At 43.7% G+C, this 27,714-nt stretch overlaps 1 protein-coding gene across 1 annotated transcript in view; it reads left to right on the forward strand.

The window, feature by feature from the left end:
- ALK (ALK receptor tyrosine kinase) overlaps window positions 1-27,714 on the forward strand; it is a 679,224-nt gene that overhangs the window by 191,948 nt on the left and 459,562 nt on the right. Inside the window, exon 2 of the mRNA XM_064494637.1 lies at window positions 11,547-11,666. Coding sequence (XP_064350707.1) covers window positions 11,547-11,666 — 120 coding nt within the window. The remainder of the gene's footprint in view (window positions 1-11,546; window positions 11,667-27,714) is intronic.

Here is a 27,714-nt window from a genome sequence, read left to right on the forward strand (position 1 = left end):
GATACAGGGTGATGGTGCTCTCTGTCACTTCTCACAATGTGACTGTTGCCACAACTCTTGGCTCAGAGCTTCCTTCCCCAGTGGTGTGCCGTGGTTATGTGTGTGCTGCAGATGGCCAACGGGCATGCAGAGATTATCAAACTATTGAGCCCCTCAGGACTCTGGGAGGCTGAGGTGGACCAGCTGTGTCTGAAGCCCCTCCACCCCATGTGAGTTGCCTCTGTTTGCCCCAGTGTGCCATATAAATACTGTCATTTTTTTCTGTGTCATGATATGGAAAAAGGTTAGGAAACACTGACTTAACCTCTTTGATTTTCATTTTCTTCCTAAGTTGGAATTTAAAAAATTATCTTATGAGACTATTGTGAGAATCAAAGGCTTGAATGCATATGAAGGGGCTTTAAGAGCTGCCATTCATCTGTTGGGTATATCACTGGCCACAGAGAGATAGGACTCTCTTTACCCTCATTAACTGTCCCTTTGAGAATAGGGTGGAATTCTACTTTTTAAAAGAATTTTGCTCAGTTATGAAATCAATGTACTAAATCTATTGAGGTTCAAACACTGACAGTACATTTTCTACAGTTTGGTTCTTTTGACTTCTTTGAGGCATCTACTGGAGCAGAAGTTCCTTGACCTTCTGCCCAGTGAAGCCCAGTGATACTGAGGGTATGCAGTATCTCCTGACTTACCTGCATTCACATCCCAGCTACTCCCAGGTCCACCCAGGCCAAGGTCCCACCTTCCCACTGAAGACTGGCCCATGTGGCCTTTGACTACAGGCCCATGCCCTGGGCTGAGAACATCTCAAGTTTCCATGTTTCAGCATCTGTGCTCTGTGATCTTCCAGAGATGACTTCTCTCAGTCTTGCAGACAGAGGTCTCATGGATGGAGAAAAACTCTCTCCCACCCTTCTCCTCAACAGGCCTGAGTCAAATGCTATCTTGATAAGTGTGTGAAAACCAAGTCACAAAACAATATACCATAAAATGTTAACACTGGTTTTCTGGATGTGGAGGTGTGGGTCATATTTATTTTTTTCTTCAGACATTCCTGATTTTTTCAGATTTTCTATAGTGAAACTGAAAGTGGATTTTAAATTATCTTTCTAAAAGATGCACTCAAGATGTGCTGCATGAAGGCAAATAACAGCTCCGACATTCCTTCACACTTGCTGGCTCCAAATTACTGCCTCTGCTTTCAGAGCCAGGCGATTTGGAGGCGGTGGATGCCAGGAGGCAGGGGGAGGAGACCACAGTCTGGGCCATTGAATTTCCTCTTCTCAGACTTTGCTCTGGCAGCTAATTCCAGGGTGCTCATCTGTATGGTAGCAGCATGACTTTCATGTTTTCCCTAAGGTATTTTACAGCATTTTTATAGAGGTACTTTGAATAACCTTCTCTTGGTAACTTCCAAATAGTGAAAAATATCAGATGATTTCTCTGTCTCCCTTTCCACCTTCTTCTCTTCTTTGTTTCTGCCCATTCCTATTGCTCATATCGCCACTGTCTCTCTGTCACCCTCCTCCCTCTTCTCTTCTCTCTTTCTTCCTGCTGCAATGGATCCCTCCCCCTGCTTCATCTCTCTCCACCTAATAGTTAAAACAAAATAAAACATCGTGGTGAGAAAGAATTTGATGGTGTTGACCTGGACTGTGGGTAGGGGTATGCAAATACGGATTTATCCTTAGAAGCTAGATGGCCACAAGAGTGGTTCCAGGGGAAATTTCATCCCTTCACTTTTCAGTTCTCAGACCTGTAATAACTGACACACCTTCATTTGATTTCAACCTTAAGGTCAGGAGAGGACTTCTTGAGAAACTGATACTTGAGCTGAGGCCCTAAATTGGATGAGTTAACTAGTTAAAGAGAGTGGGATAGGATGGGAAGGCAGCAAGGACAGGAATCTATTCAGGCCTAAGCATGTCTCAATCCAGAGCACCTGCTCCTTATTTGCCACCAAGAAAGATGAGGTATAACTGAGGACCCCTGCTGTATGGACCAACCAGTGATGCCACAGTCCCACTCAGAACCTCTTGGACATGATGCTGATTGTCCTGGAAATCAAGGACATTGAATTACATATAGCAGAAAGATTAATCAGATCACAGACACCTCCAGCATTCTCCAAACTGAGGACAAGACTTCCTTTAGGTTAACCAGAAAGGTCACCTTAGAAACATACACCTGCAGTCAGGTGTATGTAATGTCAAACCTCTCCAAGGCCTCAAGCTCAGCCAGCACTGTTTCTATGGAAACCAGCACCAGGCCTGATGCTTGACCCTTGAGATGGGAACTTGGCTGGTCCAGGGGAAGGATGCTTAGGGTGAAATTTGTCAGAGCCTAGCAGATTGATGGGGGACATGCTGAGAAGGAAACACAGGGGATTAGACACTCAGAACTCAAACGCATGGTAATACACCAAAGGGAAGGGCTGTGGTGTGCTATCTGGATTCCAGGCTCCCTCCCTATTGGAAGCCTGGCCAACAGACTGAGCATCAGATAAAAGACAGGATGATGACTAATAGGACATGGCAGTCCTGCCAATAGGGTGAAGACATTCTAGGTGCTGTTCTAGGTGACTCTCCTAGTTGACCTGAAGGAAGTCTTGTCCTCAGGAGACATTCTCCTGTGCTGGAGCTCTCATCTTCTAGTGAAGGTGGGCCATGCCCTCCCCAGGGGTTACCATGGTAACTATATCACTTCCCAGCTACAAACATCAGGTCAAGAGAAGACTAGTTGTTCTGGATAATTTGTAGCTTCTTTTCCAACTTACCCAGAGATTTCTGGGCCCGCTGGTGGGTGATCATCCCCAGAGGCACTCCCTTGCCCAGAAAGAGAAGGGTCCTTCGTTGATGGACCGGTTCTCCAGGCTGCTTGGTCTTTGTGTCACTTGCAGTACATTAATTATTTAGTGCCTGGTAAAGCTCTTTGAGATCACAAGATGAAAGGTCTGGGGGCAGTTCAAAGGCTTCCTTTTGATTATTATTCTAGTCAGCATATTTTAGGGGGAGAAGATAGGCTTGAGATCACAGTGGAGTAAGTTTCATACAGAGTAGAATACAAACAAGTCACAGAAATGAACCTGGAACAGAGAGTCATGTTGCCCTGCTAATGGAAGCTCTCAGGTCTGTTGCGTGTGTGAGAAGCATAAGGCCACGTGGAGAGTGATACCCTCTCCCTTGCACTCTTGGATTAGTACAAATGCCAGTTAGTCTTCCTCTGCTACCAAAAGCCAGGCAGGTTGGACCAGTGACCAAGCACACCTGGAGCAGGGTTTCCAGGGCAAGAGGAGAGACATCGCAGGGCTCACAGGCCAGTCAGGAACTCTTTCCTGGGACACTGAAGTCATCTCTAGATAGGTCAGAATGTAGCAACTTGGGACACAAATTCTAAAGGGGCAGCATCGAATGTCCCATTGCCTTCATTACCCGGCTTTGGCCATGAATTATGAGTCGCTGGTGGCCTGCATAGACATAGTATTAGGGGATACCTGGGGTCTGTGCCCCTGATCTGGCCATAATTTCTTCTAAATTTGTGAGCTTGAGGCTTGTGAGTGAGATTAATAAACTACTACACTTCATTGTCATAAATAGCTAAGGTAGTTAGAACAAGTTTGATAAATGGCATGAATGGCACTAAGCGCAATAAGCCATGGTGGTTAAGGAGGCACGAGGGCCCCGCGCCAGTTTTGTTTGGCCCACTCTGAATCCTGGCTCAGCTGCTTTGATGGGGCTGTAGCTCAGGGAAGATGGGGAACCTTGGAGAAGGAGGGATTTGGTTTGGGCCTTTAAGGAAGGGAAAGATTTAGGAAAGCAGTAGGTCGGGGCGATGTTCTAGATGGATGTTGGCTTGGGAAAAAGTTTGGAAACTTATGAGTAATGGAGACCATACAATGTGAAAGGATTCTGAGTAGGGAAAAGGACAAAAAATAAGTAGTGGTCAGAGTGTGATGGCTTCAAATTGTACACATTTTAGCCGTTTCTGCAGCAACCTCCTTGTGGTTCTCTTTTTGGTGTGGATCTAGTATACCCTGCAGGTAACCAACTCCCCAAGACCTGGGACCATGCTGACAATTTCTTTTGTGTTGCCCTCAATATTCCTTGATGCTGTGTCTTGGGAAGGAATGCCTGCTTTTATTGACTGACAGATGGGGTTCACCGCTGAATGAATTCAGTAGTTATACATGGGTCCTTTCGGTATTGGGAAGAGGCAAGAAACATGTGTTGAAGTTATGACTTTTAATGGTACAAGAGAACATTATGAGAAATAATAAATTTTGCTTCAGGACTTGAGCTACCAAGAAAGAGTGCAAACCTTCCTGGCAGGGGGAGTGAGGTTTAGAGAAAGGTGAGGTGGAGTGGGGGCCTTTTAGTTCCACTCAGGTTCCACCTGACACTAATAGCTCCCCTCTGAATGAGCCATTTGGAAGGAAATGTGAAAGCAAACTCCGGAGAATTGACTACGTGAACTGGAGAGCGCTAGTGCAGTCCCCTCATTTCCAGGCCTGGAGAAGGTGTGGGGAGGTCTGTGTGTTTAGGACAAAGGACACATCTGCTAATTCTCCCTCTTCCCTCTAAAAATCACATCTGTTTTTTAGACTAAATGAACTGCCTGTCACAACTCCGACATCACCGCCGACGCCAGTAGTCATGTAAATTCTCTGAGAAGGTTTCTTTGGCTGCACAGGTGTGGGCTCAGCCCCCATGAATACTGAAGCCATTTTCCTGGGCTGCCAGTCCCAGACAGGAGGCCCTCCCGTGCACCGGGCCTTGCTGTGCCTGCTCACCACTGTCTGACATCCAGATGACTGTTTATTTGGCCACATTAAACTTTGCTTTGTGTGACACAAAATCATTGTAAAAGAATGCATTATTAAATGTGTTTTCAAATACAGGGGAAAAACCAACAGGCTGTCACCGATTGTTTTTCCACCGTTGGGAGGAAAATAAATAAGTAAAATGTGTATGAGGCAAGCCAGGAGCAGTTCCAAGGAGCATTTAAAAAAGAAGCATTTTTACATTTTATTGATAGAGGTTTGTAAAACATGCTTGCTAGTGAACCCAGGGCATTCATGTAAATAACTGTTGCATACACATAGCTCTTTATTATTTATATCGATGCAAGTATGATATATTCACTATATTATGTACATTGGCTTAGAAATAAATAGACACAGAGCGAGACATGTAAAGATAAACACTGGAAATAGAGACATTGCCAGTTGGCTCATATTGGGGTAGTAGGGATCGTGGACAGTTGGCAGAGTTAATAATTAACTAGCGTGTAATAGAGAAGCAGCTCTTTGGGAGCACTTCTGATTTCTGGACGTTGTATCCTAGATCCCTGGATAGGAAAGGAACTAAGAATTCCATTCCTTTCAGATTCTTAAACAGGTAGAAGCATAAAGCTTCAAGAATGGCAGGACTGATGTTCAAAGAGTACATCGTGTGCACATTATCTTACCTGACCCTTACAAAACCCTGAGAGTTGGTAAAGCATCCATTATTCTTGTATTATCATCATTTTTGAATTATTGAGGTTTTGCAGAGTATGTTATTAGCCTGAGTTAAACAGCTGATAAATACCAGAGCTAATTATTTTCTCAAGGGTTCTGGCTTCATTCACTTGACAAATATTTATTGAGTGTCTACTGTGTGCCAGACATGGGGAAGTAGCAGTGACCAATGCAGGAAAGATACAATAAACAAATGAATATAAATATAAAAGAAATACATGCAGGGCAAAAGGATAGGGAGTAGTTAATGGGAAGTGCTGATTTCCTACAGGATGATCAGGAAGCTCTCTTTGGGCAGAGAACTGGATGGAGAGAGTGAAAGACCACATCTCTCTAGGGGAGAGGAGCTTTCTAGGCTGAGAGACCCACCAGTGCAAAGGCCCTGAGGTGGGGGTGTGCTTGGCAAGTTTAGAAATAGTAAGGAGGCCTGTGTATGAATGAGGAGTATGAACAAGGAGGAGTATGAACAAGGTTAATATAATTGGATTGTAGATGAGGTCAGAGAAAGAACCAGAGGCAAGATCATGTGGGGCCTTCAAGGGCTAGGCCATGGCAAGAAATGTGAAAGCTTTTTCAGGGCTGTAGTGTCAATCTAATTGCTGTGTGGAGAACACACTGAAGGTGAGCAGTAGTAGAAGCAGGAGACCAGCTGGGAGCTTAGAGCAGTTGTCAGGGTGAGAGGTGATGTAGGGAGAGATGAGAGGGGCAAAATGCAGGTAGAGCCATCAAGATTGGTTGATGAATTGATGTGGGCTATGGAAAATAAAGGTTAAGGCTTCCTCCTTGGTTTTGGCCCAAGTAACCAAGAGGATTTTGTCATCGCTTTCTGAAATAGGAAACACCTGGGGTTTAGGTGGAATGACATCAAGTGCTTATTTTTGCATTTGTTGGCAATACTTATCATGGAATAAAATGGAGATTTCAGACTGGCAGTTGGATATATATTCTGCTGTTCAGAGAAGACATTGGGCCTGGGGATATAAATTTAGTAGTATTAGTATATAGATGATATGTAGAGCTATGAAACAGGATGAGATCACTTTTGAGAGTGAGTTTAGTTGGAGAAGAGGAATATCCCCAGCTCCCCAACTTTTAACAACTGTCAAATAATAAAACAGAGACCTCCTCACCTATCGAGTTTAAAAAAAGAAAAAAGCTGAGCTTATTTACACGTCAGGCAAGAAATTCACTGCATAGTTCTCGAAAAAATAAAAGAGTTTTTAAAGCATTAGAGAGAGGCTTACATGGTGATGATGCTAATTCACAATTGAAAATCAGCACTTGGATAGGAGAGAACGAGTTCCTAACTCTGTACTTGCTTGGTTAAAACAAGTCCCTTGTTCATTGGTCAAGAGTCTTCAGTGAAGTCCAGGGAGGGTCTGGTGTCCTGGGGTCACTTGAAATTCATAGTTATTGATCACTGTCAGCTGGTTAAAACCTCTGTGATGAAATATGGCATTCAGCCATGAAATCTCTTAGGCAGTTATTACTGGGAAGTGGAGAATATTCCGTTTGTACAGCTTGGAAAATGAGGAGGATCTGGCAAAGAAGAGTAAAGAGGACCTGCCACTGAAGTGGGAGGCAAGGACTATGGCAACCAAGGATCATGTGGTCATTAAGATGTGAAGAATCTGAGAAGCAGGGAGGATCTGTGGTGTCCAGTGCTGCTGAGAGGTCTAGTAAGATAAGGACAAAAACTTGTTCATTGTACCTGCAACTTGGGGTTGTTGGGGACCTTGACATGTAGTAGTGGAGACAGTCATGATTTTATTGAGTTTAAGAGAAAATGAGAGGGAAAAAGCGGAGACAGAAGCATAGATAAATCTTTTAAGAAATTTAGCTGTGAAGGAGAGCAGAGTAACAGGATGATGGCTGAAGAAAAGCGTGAAGGTCAAGGAAGTTTTCTCTCTCTCTTTAAAGATGATATACATTTGCTGCAGAAGAGATTGACTTGGAAGTGGTGGTGGTGGTAGGGTTGTTGATGCAAGAGAAAGGGCGGACTACTGCAACAGCAGATTTCTTGGGAAGTGATAAGATTAGCATCCAAGTGAAGAAGCTGCCACTGCTTAGGAGTGTAGACAGCATATCTGTTACAGCAAGAGAGAAGGAAGCTTATGTAAGTATCGATACCTGTAAGTTGGTAGATTTGCTTCCATTTTCTCAGTGATATAAGAAACAAGGTCACTAGCTGAGAATGTGGAGGAATAGAGTTGGGGGAAATTGGAGGCGCAAAAGGTGAGAGAAACTTGGAAGTAGTGGCGCTAGAGAGAGGGAGAGTGGATTGAGCCCATCAGGGGTTGCAGAAGGATTTCCGGGCAATCTTGAGAGCCCTCTTTAGGTTTGTGGTGGTGAGACTTGTCAGCATCTGGTGTATTTCCCCCTCTCCTCTGCTCCCTTCCTTTACCACCACCACATTCAGCTGCTCAGGACAATTGTGAAGGAGAGAGGAAAGGGCAAGGGAGTTGCAGTTGTTTGCAAGGGAATTGTTACTGTGGAATTATTATGGTGATGAACCCTAGAACCTAAGCTGAGAATGCAAGGGGGGTGATGCACTGCATGGTGGAAAAAGAATAGTGTCAAAAGGTTAGGGGTTCCACTCTTCGTAGACACCATGTGGTGCCTGGAAAGGGCTCAGGATATCACCAGAAAACAAAATAAAACAAAACAAAAACCTCAACCAATTTTACCTGTAACCAATCAATAATGCCCTCAGTCCAGAATACATTTCTTTACTTTTCTCCTCAGGTGGTTTCGGCCATCACTTGGGCACTAGAATCTTTTGCTGCTATTTTCTCCTCTTCTTTCCTTTGTACCCCTCTTCCCTAGGGTCCAGGATATACTCTAGTTGAGCCAGTTGGTCTTAATTCACACTTTCACCTCGTAAGTCCATGCTGGGGAGACCCATTTCACTCAGGCGCCTTGTATTTTCCAAGGAAAGCACCAAAAGCCAAGCTTTCCTCTTGGCTTAAAATGGATTGCTTCTATGGAATCACTTTTCTCTATGCTGGAAACTCCCCTTCCCACCAGAGGTGAGGATCAGGGGAGAGGGAGTGTGAAGGGAGCAGAGAGCCTCCTTCCTGCACTTAAGTGCTGTACTTTCTTCTGTATGTTCTAAATTTGTGCATATGGTATTAACTTTGACTAGAACACACTTCTGTGTCAGTGCTTCTAATTTTGGCAAACAATCTCATTCATGTAGACAGTGTTTTTCTTGGTCTTTATCTTTTCAGGTGAGGAGGCCCATCCTTTTGGCTGACCCCTCCATTAGCTCCCCCAGCCTCATCCAGTAAATTACTATCCACCTCCCTCAGGGGACCATGTGAATGCAGCCTACTTGCAGAAATTCTAGGAGTTCCTGTAAGGGCGGGATAAAAATGCTTGCTTACTCTCTTTCCAGGATTCAACTTTGAAGATGACCAACTATTTATTGGCATTTTTGGCTATAAAATGCTTTAAGCTTATGTCTTTAGGGATGACCCACAGTGACTCCCATGTCTCCTTGCTGGGCCATGACTCAGCCCTCAGAGCCCTTCCTTTTGAATGATTTCAGGTATTTTTTATCCCTGAGTATATAACCTGGCCCATATCCATATTAAAAGTCATCTGCCATGTGCCCACTCAGATTCATAAGTGCTTCCTGAAGTCTAGCCCCATCCGCTTGGTGCTTCACATCCAGGAAGAAGTAAATACCATTCACATACTGTATGGCTAAGAAAAATGACATCATTCTGGAACAGGGAAGTATTGCCTAGACTTGATCTTCCTTTTGCTTCAGAATTACTTAAAATTTGAGCTATGCTGATGACTCACACATAGGGGTAACAATTGTTATTCACAAGAGGGTCATTGCAAGGAGTTGGTTGTCAGAATCTTCTCACACCCTTTACACTTTTGCCCTGTTCTGGAACATACTCTGATCTCTGACCTTAGTCATTGGCCTTTGAGGACTCTGAAGGGTCCTGTAAAGAGATGAGAATCACCATGCAGTAGTTTGCGGGGGGTCCACGAAGGGTGGTGAAAGGAGCATGGGCTATCGAGTCAGGCCAACCTGGTCTGTTGATTCTGGTCTCCTGCCTGCTGGCCATGGGACCCCAGTCAGGGTATTTAACCTCCCTTAGCCTCAGTTTCCCTAGGCTCAAAATAAGGACAAATAATAGTACTTATTCACAAGATTATGGTAAAAAGTGAATGTAATCACACATTTAAAGCACTTAGCACAGTGTCTGGTCCGTATATTCTCAATTCATGTTATTAATCCTTTAAAACTCTAAATAAACTCAAGCCTAAGTAGACCTATGTGGTCTTGGACCTCATTTCTCTCAGCCCCACTGCCCATCTATAAAGCAGAGTTGATATGATAGTGAAATGGGATGGCTGCTGTCTGAAACTTAATAGCATAACCTCTGACGCCTTTCAGTGCACTCCTCCGAGCCATTTTGTAGAAATGCTACCAGAAAGATGTTATCTGGGCACCAACCAATTCATTTCTTATTTCTTTAGATTGGATGTGGGAGAAAAGTCAAAAACTCTTTTCTAGGTACTCAGAAGCCACCACTTCCAGCTCAAATCTTTGGAAGACAGAAAAAAGAAGTTTCTTTTAGGAAGGAGAACATAGAATGTCCATTCTGTTCTAGTTACAGGGGCATGTACCCACGTGCAGCACCTGCAGACAGAACAGTGGAGTGGTCTGGAAACAGAAGGCTGCCATGGCCACCCAGGGCAATTATTTCTTTAAAATATGTGAAGAGGGATTGATCCTAAAGGGGCTTGAAGGCAGAATAGAGCCTGGAGGAGTGGGTGCTGGAGGTGATGTGGAAAAACCTCTGAAGCAGATAGATTGAAAAATGCTTCTGCTACTGTTGCTTCCCTTTTTTCTTTCTCTTCTTCCTCCTCTTCCTCTTCATGAAATCACTCTAGGTGGCTTAATAGTTACCATTTGAGTAGGAAACCAACCCACTCATGGTAGAGCAGGGGCCTTTTGAGGCTAGGCAAAGCTGGCTTCAGTCCCCAATTCCATCATTTGCCCCTCTGAGCCTCAGTTGTTGCATATGTAAAACGGAGATGATAATCCTTATCTCAGAGAATCACTGTGAAATTCTGTGTAAGAGCTCAGCATGGTGCCTGGCCCATGGAAATTGCAGAGGAAACTCTAGTTCCCTTCCCTGCCTCCTTCCCACACCCAGTCTTGCTATGTGTCTATCTCCTAAACAGAAATGATTCTCAAACCCTTCCTTCTTTAACAAAAAAAGCTTTGCCTGCCATAAAACTTTAGCAAATAGTGATTGAATTGGGGATTTCTGGGAAGAACTGTATAAGAGCATGCAGCCTATGTTCATTTGATTTGTAGATATATTATAATTACTTTCACCACATGAAACCCACTTGAGGTACTGTTAAGCAAAGGAATAATGCCGCTTTTGCTCCTTTTCTCTCAACCCTTCTTTCTTTCATGCAAATCAGAAACATTAATCTGTTGTGGCTCCCTGGACTCTTGGCTATGGGAAAACTCATCGCCTAGCTTTTTTTTTTCCTGAAAATAACATAATTTTCAAAAACTCGTAACTTCTGAGTGCAGTTCCAACCCTCTCATTGATAAGGCAATAACCCAAGCAAACATCAGATGAAGTTACAAGTCTGAACATAAAGTAGAGTGGAGGCATTATTTGGATCAGACGAATTAAAGTTCTCCATCAAGTTACACAAATTCTTAAAGGCAGAATAGACTTTGGATAGAGCTATTAGACGAGCCATTAAGTAACCTGGCTTCTAGTTCATCTCCCAGAGATCTTTGGCATGCCTTAGTCACAAGATTCAGACATCTTAGATTGGCTGCCCTTGGTAGCAAATGTGCATTGAGGTCCTGAGGTCAATTAAATCTACTAGTGGCTCAGTCTTTTTTCTCTCGTTTTCCAGTTGATGTCGTGAAAGCCTCTTAGAAATTTTCTTTTATAAGTGATATAAATGACAGCTCAAAGACACATTCCAAGCACAAGGGTCAGTATTCTCTCTCTCTTTATTTTATGTTCAGGTCACAGCTCCGTGGAGTCACCAACAAACGTGCCTTCTCTTTCTTCTAATTCATTTGCATGGAATCTGACCTGGATAATGAAAGATTCCTTCCCTTTCCTGTCTCATCGCAGCCGATATGGTAAGTATATTTTTGATAGTTATTTGTAATGTCAACATCTCATAATTAAAGAAGTTCGAGTTTCAGTTTGTGATGTATGGCTTTTCAGGGAAGAAGTCTTTCTGTGCCCTGAGTCTTCCATTGACACCCAGTTCCACAAGACCATTCCTGCCAGGCCTGGCCTCTCCATACTGACAGCTGCATTGTGTATCCTGGAGGAGGCCAAGGGCATTGTTTCTGCCATATCTTACGCCCCAGCCTTTACGGTTTATGGTATTCCTGACATCCCCTTAACAGCCATTAGACGTGATGCTTATTTGCATTTTGACTGTGGCTCTCTAGAAGCAGGGTTCTAACCTGTGAGTATTTCTAATGATGGAGATCTCTTGAGAGAGGGTTGTTATTATGAGGGTTGCAGGTCTTTTGGGGCTCCTCCAGTGACTCCCTTTCGTTTAGGTACCTCCTTAAGAGTATGCAGACATGTTCCTAGATATTCTTTGAGCTCATGTGATTCTGTAACAACCTCGGAGGTAAGGAAGCCAGCTCCCATTCCATTTTTACAGATGTAGAAACTGAGCATAATAAAATTGTACAGAGTCAATTTTCTAACTATAAAACCAGAATTCTTCCCTTATGTTCACTTTTTCTCCGAGGGAGCTACCTACTCAGACCCCTAGTCTGAGGCCATATTTACGTGGTGTAGCATTCCTCCTCCTCCACGTTCATCCTAATAGCTCACAGGAAATGGGTCTCTGTAGAGGAAAGGGCAGGTTTGGGGGAGGGCTGATGTATTTCCACTTGGACATTTTTTCTTCTCTTGAATTCCTCTGGAGTGAACCTCATGAGGGCAGACACTAAGCTGTGTTTGCTCCCCACTGTATCCTATCATGTAGAAGAAACTCATAGAGGCTTCTGCATGATGAATGAATGCAGAAAGCCTTCAGGGGTGGAATTCACTCATCAGGCATGATTGAATTAAGTATTTATGAACAGCACTAAGTTCTAGATTCCCTTCTGGGCATATTTACCTATTCTTGCCGCTCAGTCTCTGCCCTTGGGCCCAAGCTTTTTAAAGTGCACCCAGCAGAGATCTTCCACTTGCTGGTATCCCTCATTTGTAAGGCAGTAAGTCTTGGTTCATATTAACTGTACCTTTCATTTTAAACTTAAAAAAAATAAATGCATCAAAAACCCTAGGGCAATTTATGACTGACTGTACACTGCTGGGATGTTTCCTGCTATCCCTAAGCCTCTCCAGTGGGAGGGGAAGGTCTGTAGTTGTCAGGAGATTCCAGATAAGAATTACTTCTTGATTTCATTTAAGTCAGACATTGAGTGTCATCTTAGGATAAGGGCAGGTGTTTATAAATAATTAAAATCTGGTCCTTTATATCGTTCCTGCTTTGTAAAACCAGATTTGTGATAAAACCAGTCTTTGGATAACATTTTTGAATTTGAATTAAAGTCATTTAGTGTCTCCACAACTTTTATAAAATGCAGTATGTCCAAAAAAGGCAGGTCTGCCTCCTGCATGACACAGAGGGCATAGCATCTGTTCTCTCTGAAACATCCAGAAAGAGGTTGCAGGGAAAGGACAGAACCACTGGAGCCTATTTAAACTGCTACCTGCCCACGGCTTGGCTCTGATACGTTACTTCCTCTCCCTGGGACTCACCTTTCTCATCTGTGAAATGAGGATGGGGTGATGTGCTCCTTGGGGCAAACAAGTAGATCTGGAGGAGTCCCAGGATCCCTTTCAGATGCTCTGTGTGGCCTAGAATCTGCATGATCTGCCTTCTTGGCAGAGGAGAGAACCCCAACCATCGGGCAGACATTGCCCAAATGCTCAATAAAGTCGGCACAATTACGGCTATTGATTCACAAGGTGAGAAGAAATGATTCTTGATTGGTGGCTACTTGACTGAGTACAGTGGTAAATTCAGAGCCTTTTCATCTTCTTCCGATATTTAATTCAGCTGACACTCATAAAGACCCACCTGTCCCCACCACCACCTCTGTGTGCCTGGTCCAGTGCCACATGCTAGAGGTGACACAAAAACAAACATGGGTGAGACTTGCTTCTGCTCTCTCAGAGCTCATTGGCCAGAGAAACAATTCTGTGGGCAGCTCCACCCATCCACAGAGAGCACCTCTGGGGCACAGAGGTTGAGGACTAGTCCTGAGACTCAGGGCAGAGTAAACTGAAGACCGAGGCTCCTGTCCCCTTAAGGATGTTTGCGAGGCTTAGTTCACATCTCCTTAGGAACCAAAGAGGCCAGCAGGTTGACTGGTGATAAATCCACACCTTTCAACTGCCATGAAAGACATTTTAAGGAATGTTAACAACTTCATTAATCTTAAGGCCTCAAACTTGGGCAGAGAAATTTGACTGGAAAATTGCCGCCTGAAGGGATAGTTCTTCAGACAGTGAGAAGTAACCGAGTCTCAGCAAGTCAATGTGGGCACTTGAGTGGTAGAGCTTTGTGCCTGGTGGCTGTCTTCGCCTGCATTCTGGGGCAGGGGCGGGAGAGAAAGTCTGGGTCGGGGAGCAGGAGGGGGCGGTTCGGGTAGGCGTCAACAACCTGACGGCAGGCAGCATGATGGACAGCAGTGGGCCAGCCCTCTCAGGCAAGCTGTCCAGTCCTGAATTGATTATGGCTTTCTTTTCACTGGTGTTTTATGAGAAGAGACGAGGTGGAGAGAGGCTAGTAAAATTTACTCACCCCAGCTTGTAATTATCTGCTTGAGGAAAAAGTTTGACCTACCTTTTTGAAGTCTCCCCGTATTTCTTCTAATTTACATTGGGGACTTTTATGTTGTATAAAATATATTCTCTTCAATGGCATTTGGTGTCAGATTCCAGCTCTTTCTCATCTCTTGTCTTGAATGATGGGAGCCCATTAATTTCATCATCAACAAACAGAGCTGCACATTCTTCCCCCAAGGCTTTGAAGGAGGGAGGTCATCTAAACAAAGAATTTTTTTCCTTTTATCATCTAGCTTTGATGCCTTAAGACTTATTTATAGGCTTGGCCAAAGGATTGGGCTCTAACTCCCTACCCAGATAAAAAGTCTCTTCCATCTAGTAACTTCAGGTAGCTCACAGATTGAGGCCACTGGGGGTTTTGATCACCTTGAGTTCTAGAGCCACAAAAGTTGATGGTATCCTGCTCAACTTTAATTCATGTTTGCCCATTCTGGGTAGAAGAAGAATCAGATCAACGTTTAAGACAGAAAAAGCAAAGGTTCTGCTCAGATGAGGAGGAAGAAGAGAATTTTCATTTATTGGGAAAAAAAAAGTTTGATACTTTGCAAAACTCTTCTTGCCACCTTTTCTCACTTAAACTTGTTATAAAGTTGTGGTGGGTGAAAATTGTTTTATATCCCATTTTTAAAGAAGAGTAAATCGAGGGCTGAAGACAGTAATTGACCATGCTCTCAAGTTATGGAGCAGGTGATCGTTAGAAAAGACTGAACCCATATTTTATGATTCTAGGTTGAGTGCTCTTTCTACCACATCATAAAGTTAATTCACAGATGAAGTCCCCATTCTGTGGAGAGGGCTTTCATTTGCTGAACAACCTGGTGTTTAGAGTAAATGATCAACCTGATATCCAAGATCTGGGCAGCTGTAGGACCAAGACTTGATGTCCCCAAATTGAGACTATCCCAGGCAGGCTGGGTAACTCACCTCTTTCTAAATATGGATGTAGTCCCTCAGGCACCATGGACAGTCTTATCTTCCCTACCATAGTCTCTGATCCCTGCTATAGGTTGAATTTTGTGTCCCAGAAAGGTATATTGAAGTCCTAACCCCTAGTGTCTGTGAATGTGACCATATTTAAAAATAGGATCTTGGTAAATGCAATTAGGTTGAGTCCATACTGGATTAGAGTGGGCCATAATGCAATATAACAAGTGTCCTTATAAGAAGAGGAGACAGATACAGACAGATACACAGGATGAACGCCATGTAATAATGGAGGCAGAGATTAGAATGATGCATCTACGAGCCAAGGAATGCCAAAGATTGCCAGCAACTGCCAAAAGCTAGGGGAAAGGCATGGGACAGATTCTCCCCTAGAGCCATTGGCACACGGCCCTTTTGAAGCCTTGGTTTTGGACTTCTGGCCTCCAGAATAGTGAGAGAATAAATTTCTGCTGTCTTAAGTCACCAAGTTTGTAGTATTTTGTAGTAGTCTGTAGATACAATCCTTCATTGCCCCAGTCCTCTAATGTCCAGGGCACTGAATCCAGGAAAAGAAAGAGCCCTCTCAACATCTCAACATCAGGGCACAACAAAGCCACTGTTGGACTTTTAAATAAAAGTTCTATAAAAACTTTGTCTGCTTTGAAGTCCATTGGGACCCATCCAATTTAGGGACTGGTGCTTTTTGGAAACAAAGAAAAATTGGGCTTTTTAATTACTTCTGCTGCTGCTGCTACCACCACCACCAGTCTTGTTAATGTATCAATTTCTTTGATTGAAAAGACTGGATAAATTAAATCTGTCTCTCTCTCTTAAAAAAAAAAAATCAACCTACCACAGAATCAAAAATGAAAAACAAAAGGCCCTCCAGCCTCCTATGTGATTTGCTTCATAGCTCTGGCAGGAAGTCAGTTTGATCACATTTCTGAAATTACATGTTTATTGTGGCTGGCTGGCCGTGATCAGCCATTCTGCCCTCAAGAGCCTGGCATCAGTGAAAAACACCACCCCACTCCCTTGTGGACCATTGTTAGGGCTGAAAGCTTTCTTACCAGTTCCTCTGCCCTGATAGACCAGGCCTTTTTGTGTTCTCTTCCCAGCCCTGATCCACTGAGCTGGGAAGTCAAGTTCTTTCCTAGTTCACACTTCTGTATTTTTATCTACAGCATGGTAAGCTCAAGGCTTTCCTTGGTTACATTCACCATAAAGACTGAGTCCCAAAGGGGACAACAATGCCAGCAGTCATGCACGACCAAGAGCAGGGAACATCTGTCCTCTGAGGACCAGTGACCTGCTGGGAACTAATGAAATTAGTCCATGGAAATTAAATGAAAAACAGTTGGCTTAGGTGTTTTGAGGAGAGACTTATTTAAAGTGTCCCACTTGATCATATTCCTTACCTTTAAAATGACGGCACATAGATCCACTCAATAAATAACCAACAATTTATCTCTTTGTTAGTGGCAGACTGAGTAAGGAGAAGCAAAGGAAAACACATCAGATTAAAAGATAATAAAAGAATAATCGACCAACTGACACAAAGGCAAGAAAATCAAGTCAGAAGAGATCCACCTAAAATGATTTTCACAGGCAGAGGGGGAAAGGGATTGACAAAAGGGAAAGAAAGAGAGACTGATGAGGGAATGGAAACAGAGACAGACAGCCAGACCAACAAATGTGGAAAGAATCACTCAGAGTTGTGTGGTCTCCTGGTCATGTTTTCTTTCTCCTGTTAATATGGTCTCAGCTTTCACACCTGCACAGGTGGCTCCCTAATGTCTGCTCCAATCTTGACCTCCTCCTAGGGGTTGTTTCTGCATCTCTACCAACCTGCCTACATCATTTTCCCCTAAGTGTGTCTCAGATACCACAGAGAATGGGAGGATGGGTATAATCATTCTTTAAGCACCAACTTTGTGCCTGATTCTGCTCTAGGCATGGTCATGATAAATACAAATAGTACTAGGAGTTCCTGAGGAAGAGGCAGACATGCCTGCTCTATGACAGGTGCAGTAACAGAAGCATGTTCAAATCTCCCTGAAACACAGGGACAGGGAGCCAGTTCTATGGAAGACTTAGAAAGGTAGATGTTCTGGAGAACTGAGCTGGATCTTGGACCTCAGGGACCAGTGAGAAGGGCCATTCCAGCCAGAGGGAATGAATGTGCACAGGTGTGTTCAGGAACAGGTCAAGCTCAGTGACACAGGGTATAGAGGACCTGTGGAGACAGGGAGAGGGAGAAGTGAGCCTGAAGAAACAGTTACTTCTGGGTGTACTGAGGGTTTAGATCTGATCCTACATGGGAAGCATAGATTGGAAAAGGAAGGGCAGGAGGAGAACATGGGAGAGATTCTGGCTATAAGGTGAGCATGGCTTGGTTGCCCATTCAGGAGAGTCCAGCCTGAGTAACTGGGTCAGTGGAGATCCCATTATCAGAAGTAGGAAGGAGGAGAAACATTTGGCAAGGAGAAAGGGTGACCACGACATCTAGAGGGAGGGAAGAAGACGGTGAGATCTAAGTAGAACAAGTTACATTTGCAGTACTTACAGTATATCCAGGTGAAGATGGCCAGTAGAGAGTTGTAAATCCATGACTTGAATTTGAGGAGAGAGGTGCAATAGAGTTGCACCTATCATAGACTGTGGTTGAGGTTGTGATTGGAGGATGAAGACCCAGAGGGAATCCAGGATTTTACATTTAGGAGGTAAACAGAAGAGAAGCACGACAGAGATGGAGAAATAGGAATGATAGGAGGAAAACCAGATGGTAGAATAGCCACAGAAACCAAAGGGATAAAGAATTTTAGATGTAATGTCATCAATAGTATTGAAGCCAACTAGAGGACAAGGTCTGTGAGAAGGCCTTCCTCACCCTGATAAGTATCCTTAAAGTTTTACATTCCTCCTCCTTCCCCCATATTTCCTTCTTTCTCATTCCATTTTGTCCCCAGTTAGTTTGTCCTTCCCTTGAACTTATTTTCCTAGATCCTACCTGCTCCAGTTTGTAAGGCCAGCTCAGTCCCTGCTTCTACCTCAGAGATTTCTTGAGTACCCTGGCTACCCTGATGTCTCTTTCCCCTTGGAATTTTTTAATGGAAAATGTTGATGGAATTTTGTCGATAACACTTGGATGGTATAATCCCCCCCCCCCCCTTGAAATCTGAGAAGATTCTGCCTTGTGCAGGGAATGGTTATTTCCTGAACATCCCAAATTATCCAAGAATCACATTCCACAAAACCTGGGGCTTCCTTGATGTTTCTTATGAGCCAAATTACTTTCCTAGTTTTTATTTCATCCCTTTTATGGCCCAGGTGTAAACTAGGTCGCATGATAAAGCAATCATGGATGAGCCTAATTTACCCAACTGGGTAGTGGAAGGCAGAGATTTTAAATGTCACTTTTACCTATCTATCTGTCTATCCATCCATCCATCCACTCATTCAGTGAATGTCCTCAATTTGCCAAGCTCTTTGCTCCTGCTCCTCGGAGAGATTCTAGCCTAGTTCACTTTTGTCACAGATCCAAGATAGTCCTAAATATCCATCTGAAAGGTGCTGCTTAAATGTTTGTTGTACAATTGTTTTGTATGTGACTGTAGTGCCCCTGGATCTGATGAACCATCAAACCTAATAGGAAGGTTTACTTGGGAAATAAGGCTTTTCAGTTTTAGCAAAGACACAGTATGCCTGTTAGATTTAGTAGAGCTTCTTTTTGGAAACCATATAGTAAGCATTCACACCCCGCAGCTGGTGACCACATTAACCCCAAATTAGGATAACCTGCAAGGTTGTAGACTTTACTCTGTCCCATTTTCTTATCAAGGAAGGTTATATAATGTCTTTCTGCAGCACTTTGCACGTCTGATGTCACACAGTTCCTCATATCTTAAATATTTGTGGCCCTGAATCATCATGATTCCTAGACTGTAAGCTCTTAGGGGTCAAGAAATCCACATTTTGTTTCCTTTGCATCCGCAGTACTTAAGCCAGTGTTTTGTACTTAGTTGGGTTCTTAATAAACATATACTAGGTAAAACTGCAACATTTACTGAACAATCCATGGGCAAATTAGGCATGTACTTAAGTCTCTCAATTCCCAGTCTGGAGCTTTTCTGCCCCTGAGGGTCTCTATTTTAGTAAAAGGTATGGATGTTCCCACAAATCCTCTTTTCCTAAAGTCATAATAATTGGTTGCAGGAAAGATAGGTATCTAAGGACAGAATGAATTGAACATACTTTGGTTTAGATTTCAAAGCTGTGACTTTACTTTGGGCTGGCTAATTTTTTTTTTCCTTCTCAATCTAAGAAAGCATATTCAGCAGACATGAGTGAGCTGAGGAATTTTTGTTTTGACAGCTTTAGGACATCTGAGATATTGTGTACAGAGCATTTCTAACTAGCCTAGAAAGACATGTGTCCAAAACATATTCAGGAAAATGACTGATCAAGAGTAAGAAACGTGAGAGGAAATCCTCTTAAAATGAAATGTTTTGTCAAGAGCAACCTCAGGTGCAAAACTTCATGTCAGAAGAGATTTCAGATTAACAAGACTTTAACCAGCCCATTTGAGTAGATGACTAGAATAATTTGATCTGTGAGAAATTCATAGAAATTGTGAGCTGTCAGGACCTGCAGCAGCCTAGTCAAATAGCCTCGTCTTACAGATGAGGAAACTAGGCCTAGAGAGGTCAGTGATCTGCCCAGGGCTGGTGGCAAAGCTGAGGTTCAGACCGAGACCAGCAATTTAGCAGGGCCCACATTTAACCCCTCCACAGCAGAGGCACATGCAGTGGTTCACATTGTCTCAGTACTTGGGCTACAAAGCATTTCCTTACATGTTACTCCCATCTATTGCTTTATTCATCTCATCGCTTTAATTCCTTGGGTCTCTGTCAGCCCAGTGGGTTCATGCTGCCCTGAGGGTTGCATCAGTGTAGGGTCAGTACCATCCTGGTGTGGAGAAACCCATGTCCAGGCCTAGTCTAGTTGCCTCCCCATCCCCTGGAAAACATCTTAAAAACAAGATTCTGGGATCTAGGGACTGTAGGGTTAGGTTTGGGAATCACAGATCTTCCATTCACCTCCTTGTTGCCTATTTAAATCTCCTCTGTGATATCCAAGCAAGACATCTTCCAGCCTCTGTTTGAAGGCGAAGCACCGAATGGTGGGGTAGAAACTCCAGCTGGGACTGAGATGTAGAATTTATTCCCAGCTCTGATTCTTGTGAGTGTTATTACCTTCAGCCACTCAACCACTCTCTTTGATTCTGTTTGTCATCTGAAGAATGAGAATGATCATGATTTCTAATTGACAGCATCACTGTAAGATTGACTATGAGGACAGAGTTCCGTGGAACAGAGGTGCTTCACTAATGCTCTCTGAAGAGGAATGAGACCCATTCCAGTGAGAGGCCAATGACCTGCATTTGGTGGCAATGGCTCTATTTGCTAGACGATTTTTCCTTAAAACTCTGTAAGTCCCTAGTTTTGTCTGCTGGAACCTGAAAACACTTTACCTTTAACTATGATACTATCTAAGCTGGGATTTAATGCTATGTAGTCCAGCTTCAAAATTCATACAACTACATGAAAATAAGCAACATTCCCCACCTGCCTGGAATAACCTCATTCCTTTCTCTATTCTTAACAAACTTCCTAGCTAAACCTTTACCATCTGTCCATATCCTTTCATTCCTCACAATGAAGCCAAAAGTTGCCTCCTCCCTGAGCCTCTGGTCCTTCCAGGCAGAAGGTCTCTTGTTCTGTGTCCCTTTGTCTCCACCATAGCTGCTTACTGTGAGAATTAGGTGTAAGTCCATCTCCCCCAGTGGATTGGAAGTTTCTGAAGAGCACAGGGTCCATGCTAAGGAAGCCTGGTATCTGCCTTGGTTTTGCAATTGACATCAGGAAAGAACCTCAGGTTCACCTCTAACATGTAGGAGATCCTCACCAGCAGAGACAGAAGAGTAAGTAGGGAGAGCCATCTTGCATGTTCTGAGGTCAAGGACTCCTAGGATGATGATCAGCCTTCTCCGGTTGTCATGGCTGCCACATTGCTCAGAGATCTCCTCCAAACATCTGGTTTCAGGAATGATCCATTTGGGTGGATGTCATGCTGAGCAGTGTGCCAACTACTACCATGTTTTCACCATGCTGTCTAGAGCCAGCCTCATTCTAATAGAGATGCCACATTCTACATAAATGCTTCCTAGAAATTGCAGGCAGAAAACTGGACTGGAAGTCCAGTCTGGATTTTGGTTTTAGCTTTCCTTCTTTTCCAGACTCTACCTTCTGCCACTTTGGCCAAGTCACTTCACCTTTCTGAGCCTCATTTTTCCCATCTGTAAAATGAGGAGGCTGTTAACTTCAGAATTTTAATTATTTTCAATTTTCTGTACTGGGATGAAGAGCAGTGTCTCATTTCTTCAGTCTGTAATATTGTTATAGCCACAGATAAGAGAAATGAGAATTGAGTTTTCTGTTCCGATATCCCACCATTGTGGGCATGCAGGTGCACACACCCTCTTCTGAGACTTCTTCCGATGCTATGTTTGTATAATTGATTGATTGAAGGAGACTTGGACCTTCTTTGCTGCAGCTTGATTATAAGTGAGCTAAACAGATGTCTTGAGTTGGGTGATTGCTTCCCAGATGCATTTGAGGGGGAAAGCTGGTGGGAAGTAAATGATTTCAGTTCTGGGGCCCTATGACAAATGAATAGTGGCTGTGACAGAGGGCAGGCTGGTGGGAGGGGGCAGGTCTTATAAAGTATGTGACCAGATGTTCATGGCAGCTGGTGGATTAATATCAAAGGTGACTGGTGAGCTTAATGCTCCTTTAGGAGATAACCCAGAAAGGGGGAATAGAAGTCTCTAATCATCTGAGTCTATGCTGCAAGTTAGGACTCTTGGGATTCTGATGACCACCTGGCTAGAGCCAAGTTAGAGAGCTTGTTTCAGCCACCTGTCCAAAGGGGAAACTAGTCTTAGAATGGTAGAGATGGAAGAGATCTGAGAACATTTTATTCTGCCACTTAATTTATAGATGAGGAAACTGAGACCTAGGGAGATTAAGGGGCTTGCTTGAAGTAACACCTCAGAGCCAGGACTAGAACCTAGATCTTCTTAATCAAGGCCTAGCATGACTTCACTTCCAAAGGAAGGCTTCGTCAACATGTCAAAAAGCAAAGATTGAGCAGGGAGCTTCAACAAGATTAACCTTATCACTGAGATGACCAAGACTCAGAGAGCTGGAGAGAGTGCACCTCACTGCACAGCTGACATGTGGCAGGAGTCAAATCTCAGGTCTTATTCTCTATCTCTGAGAAACAATTATGATGGTATTAAGGTTGCTTGATGAATAAGACATATAGGCAGACACATATAGGAGAAGACTGCAGAGATGGGTGGGACCGTGGAGACCACCATTCAGCAGTTAAGGAGTATCAGGCCCTGGCATCAGGCTATCTGCATCCCAGCAGTTAAATATTAGGTCAAGATAAATAGATATAGGGAAATAACCCCAAGACAAAATAACAAACATGCTGCCATGCTTAAACTAGTAGCAAAACTGATAATTCTCTTTTCAGATGCAGCTCCCAGGACAGAATACACAGTTAAATAAACTCATGGGCCTCTGTTGGCTATAGGAACCTTGCCCACCCCAATCTTAGTTTCCTTAACTGGGACCCTTAGCTCTACCCAAGAAACAGAGGATACCCCTAGAGGATGTCAGGAACCGTAGTTGCAAACTTTGAGCCCCAGACTTTAGTGTACCTGTAGCCTTGGCTTCCTGAGGCACATGCCCACTAGGATTAAGACTTGGATCTTGGGAATGTGTACACTGACTCAGTCCTCACTTAGGGCATCCCAGGTCCGACTGTGTAAAGGTGGGATGAGGACCTTTAAGGACGGCTAAGCTGCTTTTGCTCCTGTCCTGCCTCCAGCTTGGCCCTGTCTGTCCCTGCATGGGTCCAGTTCCTGTCTTGACTCATTGCAGGTCTTGACTCCTGTTAGTGTCTATGACTCCAAATGAAGCGGGGGGAGGGGGGGGGTCTTTCTGCTACCTTTTCAATTCATAATTCCCTGTTTGTGAGATAATGACATCAAGGCCTTGGGAGTCCCAGGGAGGAAGCAGGTCAGTGGAAGCCAAATCAGTCACGTCCTGATGAGTAACCTCAGATGTGACTTCTTTTCTCTAAGCCCCAGTGTCTTCCTCTGTTAAATGGGGGTAAGAGTCCTGCCTACTTCATGGGGATTCAATAAGATAATGGTGCAGGGTGCCTGGCATAGTGTCTGACCACAGTAAGCCCTCAGTAAATGTTATCAGTTATGAAAATACTTTCCACAGGCTTTCATGGAGATCCCCTGCCTTGGGGATCCTCTATAAACCCCGACTTGAGTGCTGCCAGAGTCAAGAACTTAAGTCTGACCCCAAGCTTGACTTCTGGAACACTTGTAATAAGAGACAAAATGAAGAAGACTGAAGTATCATGGGATTGATGGCGTTCTTCTCTTTTTTTATGACTCTACACTCTGCAGTATTTGTTCCCAAACCTTGTGTTGGGCCAAGGCTGAGTGACATCAGCCAGTGGGCTCCTATGGACCTGCCCAGGCTGGCCCTTGCCACCCTGTGGTCACCTGGAAACCAGCCAGCCTTAGAGGGTGTGTCTTAAAATCTAAAGGAAGCTGCTGGTCTCCTAACTTGAATTGTCTTAAGGAGACTGAAGAAACTAGTGGGAGGTCTCTGGCTTTACAGGGTCAGGGTGAAGGATGTACAAAGGACCTTGATCCAGGGGATTTGGGGGGAGCCTGAGGTCAGTGTAGATACAAAGGAGGACTGCTAGATTTTCTACATCCACCCAAAGGAAGACCTGACTGTCCAAAGTACACCAAGTCTCTCTCTTACCCTTTGGTGGTGTTATGGATGGTGCCTGGAACTTCATGCAGTCTCCTTGCCGAGGCTCAGACTGGGAAGATCCCCGCCTCTGCCCGAGTAGCAAAGGCTGGCTTGCTAGGCACAGGCCTTGGGCATGATTGCTTGGGTAGTCTCACACATTCCCAGAGCCTAGATTTCTACCTTCAGATTCTGTGTCCAAGGGTTTGGTCATTTCAGCTTAAGCTGAAACTATAGCCCAGGGAACTAGGCCTCACTTTGGGCAGGGCCACCTCAGGGTTTTTCTGATGGGTTACATTCTGATGGTAACATTTTTCTGAATGGCTGTGTTTTATACTAGAACAGTGTCTTGAAGCTACCTGTTAATTTAGTGTTTGAAATGTGACTCATATCCTGGAAGATTTCAGAATATGGGTATAAACTGATAAAAATGCATGAATACACACACACACTCACACTCATACTCACCCTGGAGCAGTTGTCTGTAAAACTTGCCTGAACTCTCCTTCTTAATTCTTTGACGATCTTGAGGCAAACTGAGTCTCCTTAGAGTATGATGCACATTCTGCCTCCTTCCGTGGGGAATCTGCTTTACAGGTGATGGCCAGCCCCTGTTTAGAGGCAGGCAGAGTGAGGTGACTGGCGGGTCTGTAGGTTTGGTTGTGTTGGCCCAGGATGAGTCCTGTAGAATCACTGACCCTCAGAGGTGGAGGCACCATAGGGGGTGTATGATCCATTTCTGTCCTGCAAATGCAAAACACCAGGCACAGAAAGAGGAATGGATGCGCCTAGGCCCCTCAACTGCTGTGTGCAAGACCAGACCTGGAACCGTCCTCACTGCTCTCCCAAGACCTTTCCCTTCACAGCACTTGATACTCCTCTCAACAGGAGAACTGTTTCTGGGAGATTACATCGCTTTATATTTCTTCCATAATGGAAGTGCTAGAAAGTGGGTAGTGATTTCAGCTATGTCATTAGCAGGTCTTGGAAAGTGTATGTTTTTTTCATTGCTGTTTTTCTTTCTTTTTCTTTAGTATGTGTTTTTTAAAAATAGCTTTCATTTATTTATTTTAAATCAAAGTATAGTTGATTACAATGTATTAGTTTCTGGTGTATGGCATAGTGATTCAGTTATATGTATCTTATTGCTGTTTTTCAATGGTTAGATTCTCCTGGGTCCAAACAGTTATGTAAAGTAAGGTGGAAATCTCTAGATTCTTCTGACGGTCACAGTCACTTTGTAAAATGGAACTGACACAGAGGAAATACAGATCTGTCCCCTTAGGGTAAGAGAGGGGCCTTCACAGATATGAAAAGGTTGCAGACTTAGTGTCTAATAATAACCAATATAGAGCACTTCATAGGTTTCTCATATATTATTTACTTTAATCTGTTGGCCCTAGATTAAAAGCTGTGGAGATGTGATAAAAAAAAACCTGGATCTTCAGCCCTGGATCACATTCTGGTTCTGCCTCAGGGTAGTCCTTTTGTCTTTGTGCGAGTATAGTAAACTTTCTGAGCCTCAGTTTCCTCATCTTTAAAAAGAAGACACGATCCACTTCTCAGCTTTGTTCAGCAGTTTAAATATAGTGATGTAAGAAAATTCCTATCACAGTCCCTGGCAGACAACAGGGGGTCAGTGAATTTCCCACTCTTCCTCTTAGGCGTGGACCTGCTCAGCTACTGGGTTGCTTAAGGCTGAATGCTTCAGTGAAGCCCTTAATCCCTCTGAGTCCTGTCAGTAAGAGAGATTCCACAGCACCTAACACACAGGGACCGAGTCAGAGGTGGGTTAAAGAGAGAGCTCCAAGAAGCACCCTAGGTCTAGAAACTCAGAAGAGACCTAAGGAAAATGAGACTTTACCTGGTGTTTTTAGAGAAGATGAGTCCCAGGTATGGTTGTTCGAAAGGCACTGAGGCTAGCTCGGGAGACAGAAACCTGTGTCAAAATGCTATAAGAAATTAAATTAGAATGTAGAAAAATCCAATTCGATTTCACTCAAAATGAGCAGTAATGTTAACTCCAATTTTATTTAAAGCCGAAGAGTACAGCTTTGGCAGCTAAAGAGATGCTACCTCAGAGCAAGAGTTTCAAAATTAACCCATTTGATAATAAGAATATCTCCCTAGCCTGTTTTATTAGGCAGAGTCTGACCCAAACACAGCCAATTATCAGACTCTCCACAGAACAAAAATCCAAGGATTGATGACATTTGATGCTGGGTTGTATATTCTGCTGTCTGTTTGTCTGATGTGCACACAGGGCACACTTGACAGGTAGTGGCATGCCACACTTCTGTCCCAAATAGAAATAGGATGGCTTTAATTGGAGAAGAAAAGTCAAGATGGAGGACGGGCTTTAGAAGTCGAAGGTTTGGAAAAGGCACTGATGGTTGTCATGTGGGATGGAGGTGGCCAGTAGCTTTCTCTCCCACCTTCTGACTTGATCATTCACTAGTGTGGATGGGTCTTTTTGATTATCCTCAGAGGAGCCAGATTTAATGGCTATACCTTTCATTATAAGGATAATTTTTGTGCTACAAAGTACAAAATTTCATATCGCTTTTTTTTTCCTGCTTGCATTCTGCTAACAAAACCAGGTGCCTGGCAAGCAAGTCTTAAAGATTAAGGCAGACTACAATTCATGGACACCAACTCATAGCAGCAGCTCAGCCCCCAGAGGCAGGTAGAAAGTATTCATGGATGATAAAATATGTAGGCAGCACGTGACATGTCAACTCGAACAAGGCTAGCTCTGCCTATTTCAGCTTGACATTATAAAGGTGAATTGTCTGAATCGTGAAAGGGAGAGTGGTGTTAACCTTAGGACCAGAAGGATGGCGTCTCCTGGAAAGCAGCTGGTACATAAATCTCTGCTGGTTGAGAAGCAGAAAGATACTTACTAGAAGTGTAATTGAGGGATTTTTTTTCTTCCCCTCTGAACTTAGTTTGGCCAGTGTCAATGGGAATTATTTTACTCCCACTCCAGGGCAGGGCCAGCTTCTGTGGTGTAACTAAGGGACATTCCAGTGACTGACTGCCTGCATTAGACTTGACCCTCCTTCTCCTCTGCCTTCTGAGATTCCCAGCAGGAAACTCATCTTGGAGATCAAGGTAGCAGTGGCTCTAGGAATAGCTGTTAAAATGCACAATAATAATCGGGAGTTAGTACCCATTAACACTACTACACAGGTTGGTTTGTCAAATTAATAATAACCCTTCTGAGAGCAAGGACTTTGGAATCTTAAAAGAATCAAATCAAGCAGGAGCTTTAGAAGACATCTAGTTTGGGTTTCATTCTGTATTTGAGGAACTTGAGGTCCAGAGAGGCTAAGTGGCTTGTTCAAGGTAACCAGAAAATCAGTGGCAGAGTTGGAGCTAAAACCCAGGTTTCCTTGGGTAATTGTTTCTAGAACCATGTAGTCTAAACCTCTTATTTTACAGATGAAGGCACCAAATTCCACAT

Source organism: Camelus dromedarius, chromosome 15 (assembly GCF_036321535.1).
Source record: "Camelus dromedarius isolate mCamDro1 chromosome 15, mCamDro1.pat, whole genome shotgun sequence".
NCBI lineage: Eukaryota > Metazoa > Chordata > Mammalia > Artiodactyla > Camelidae > Camelus > Camelus dromedarius.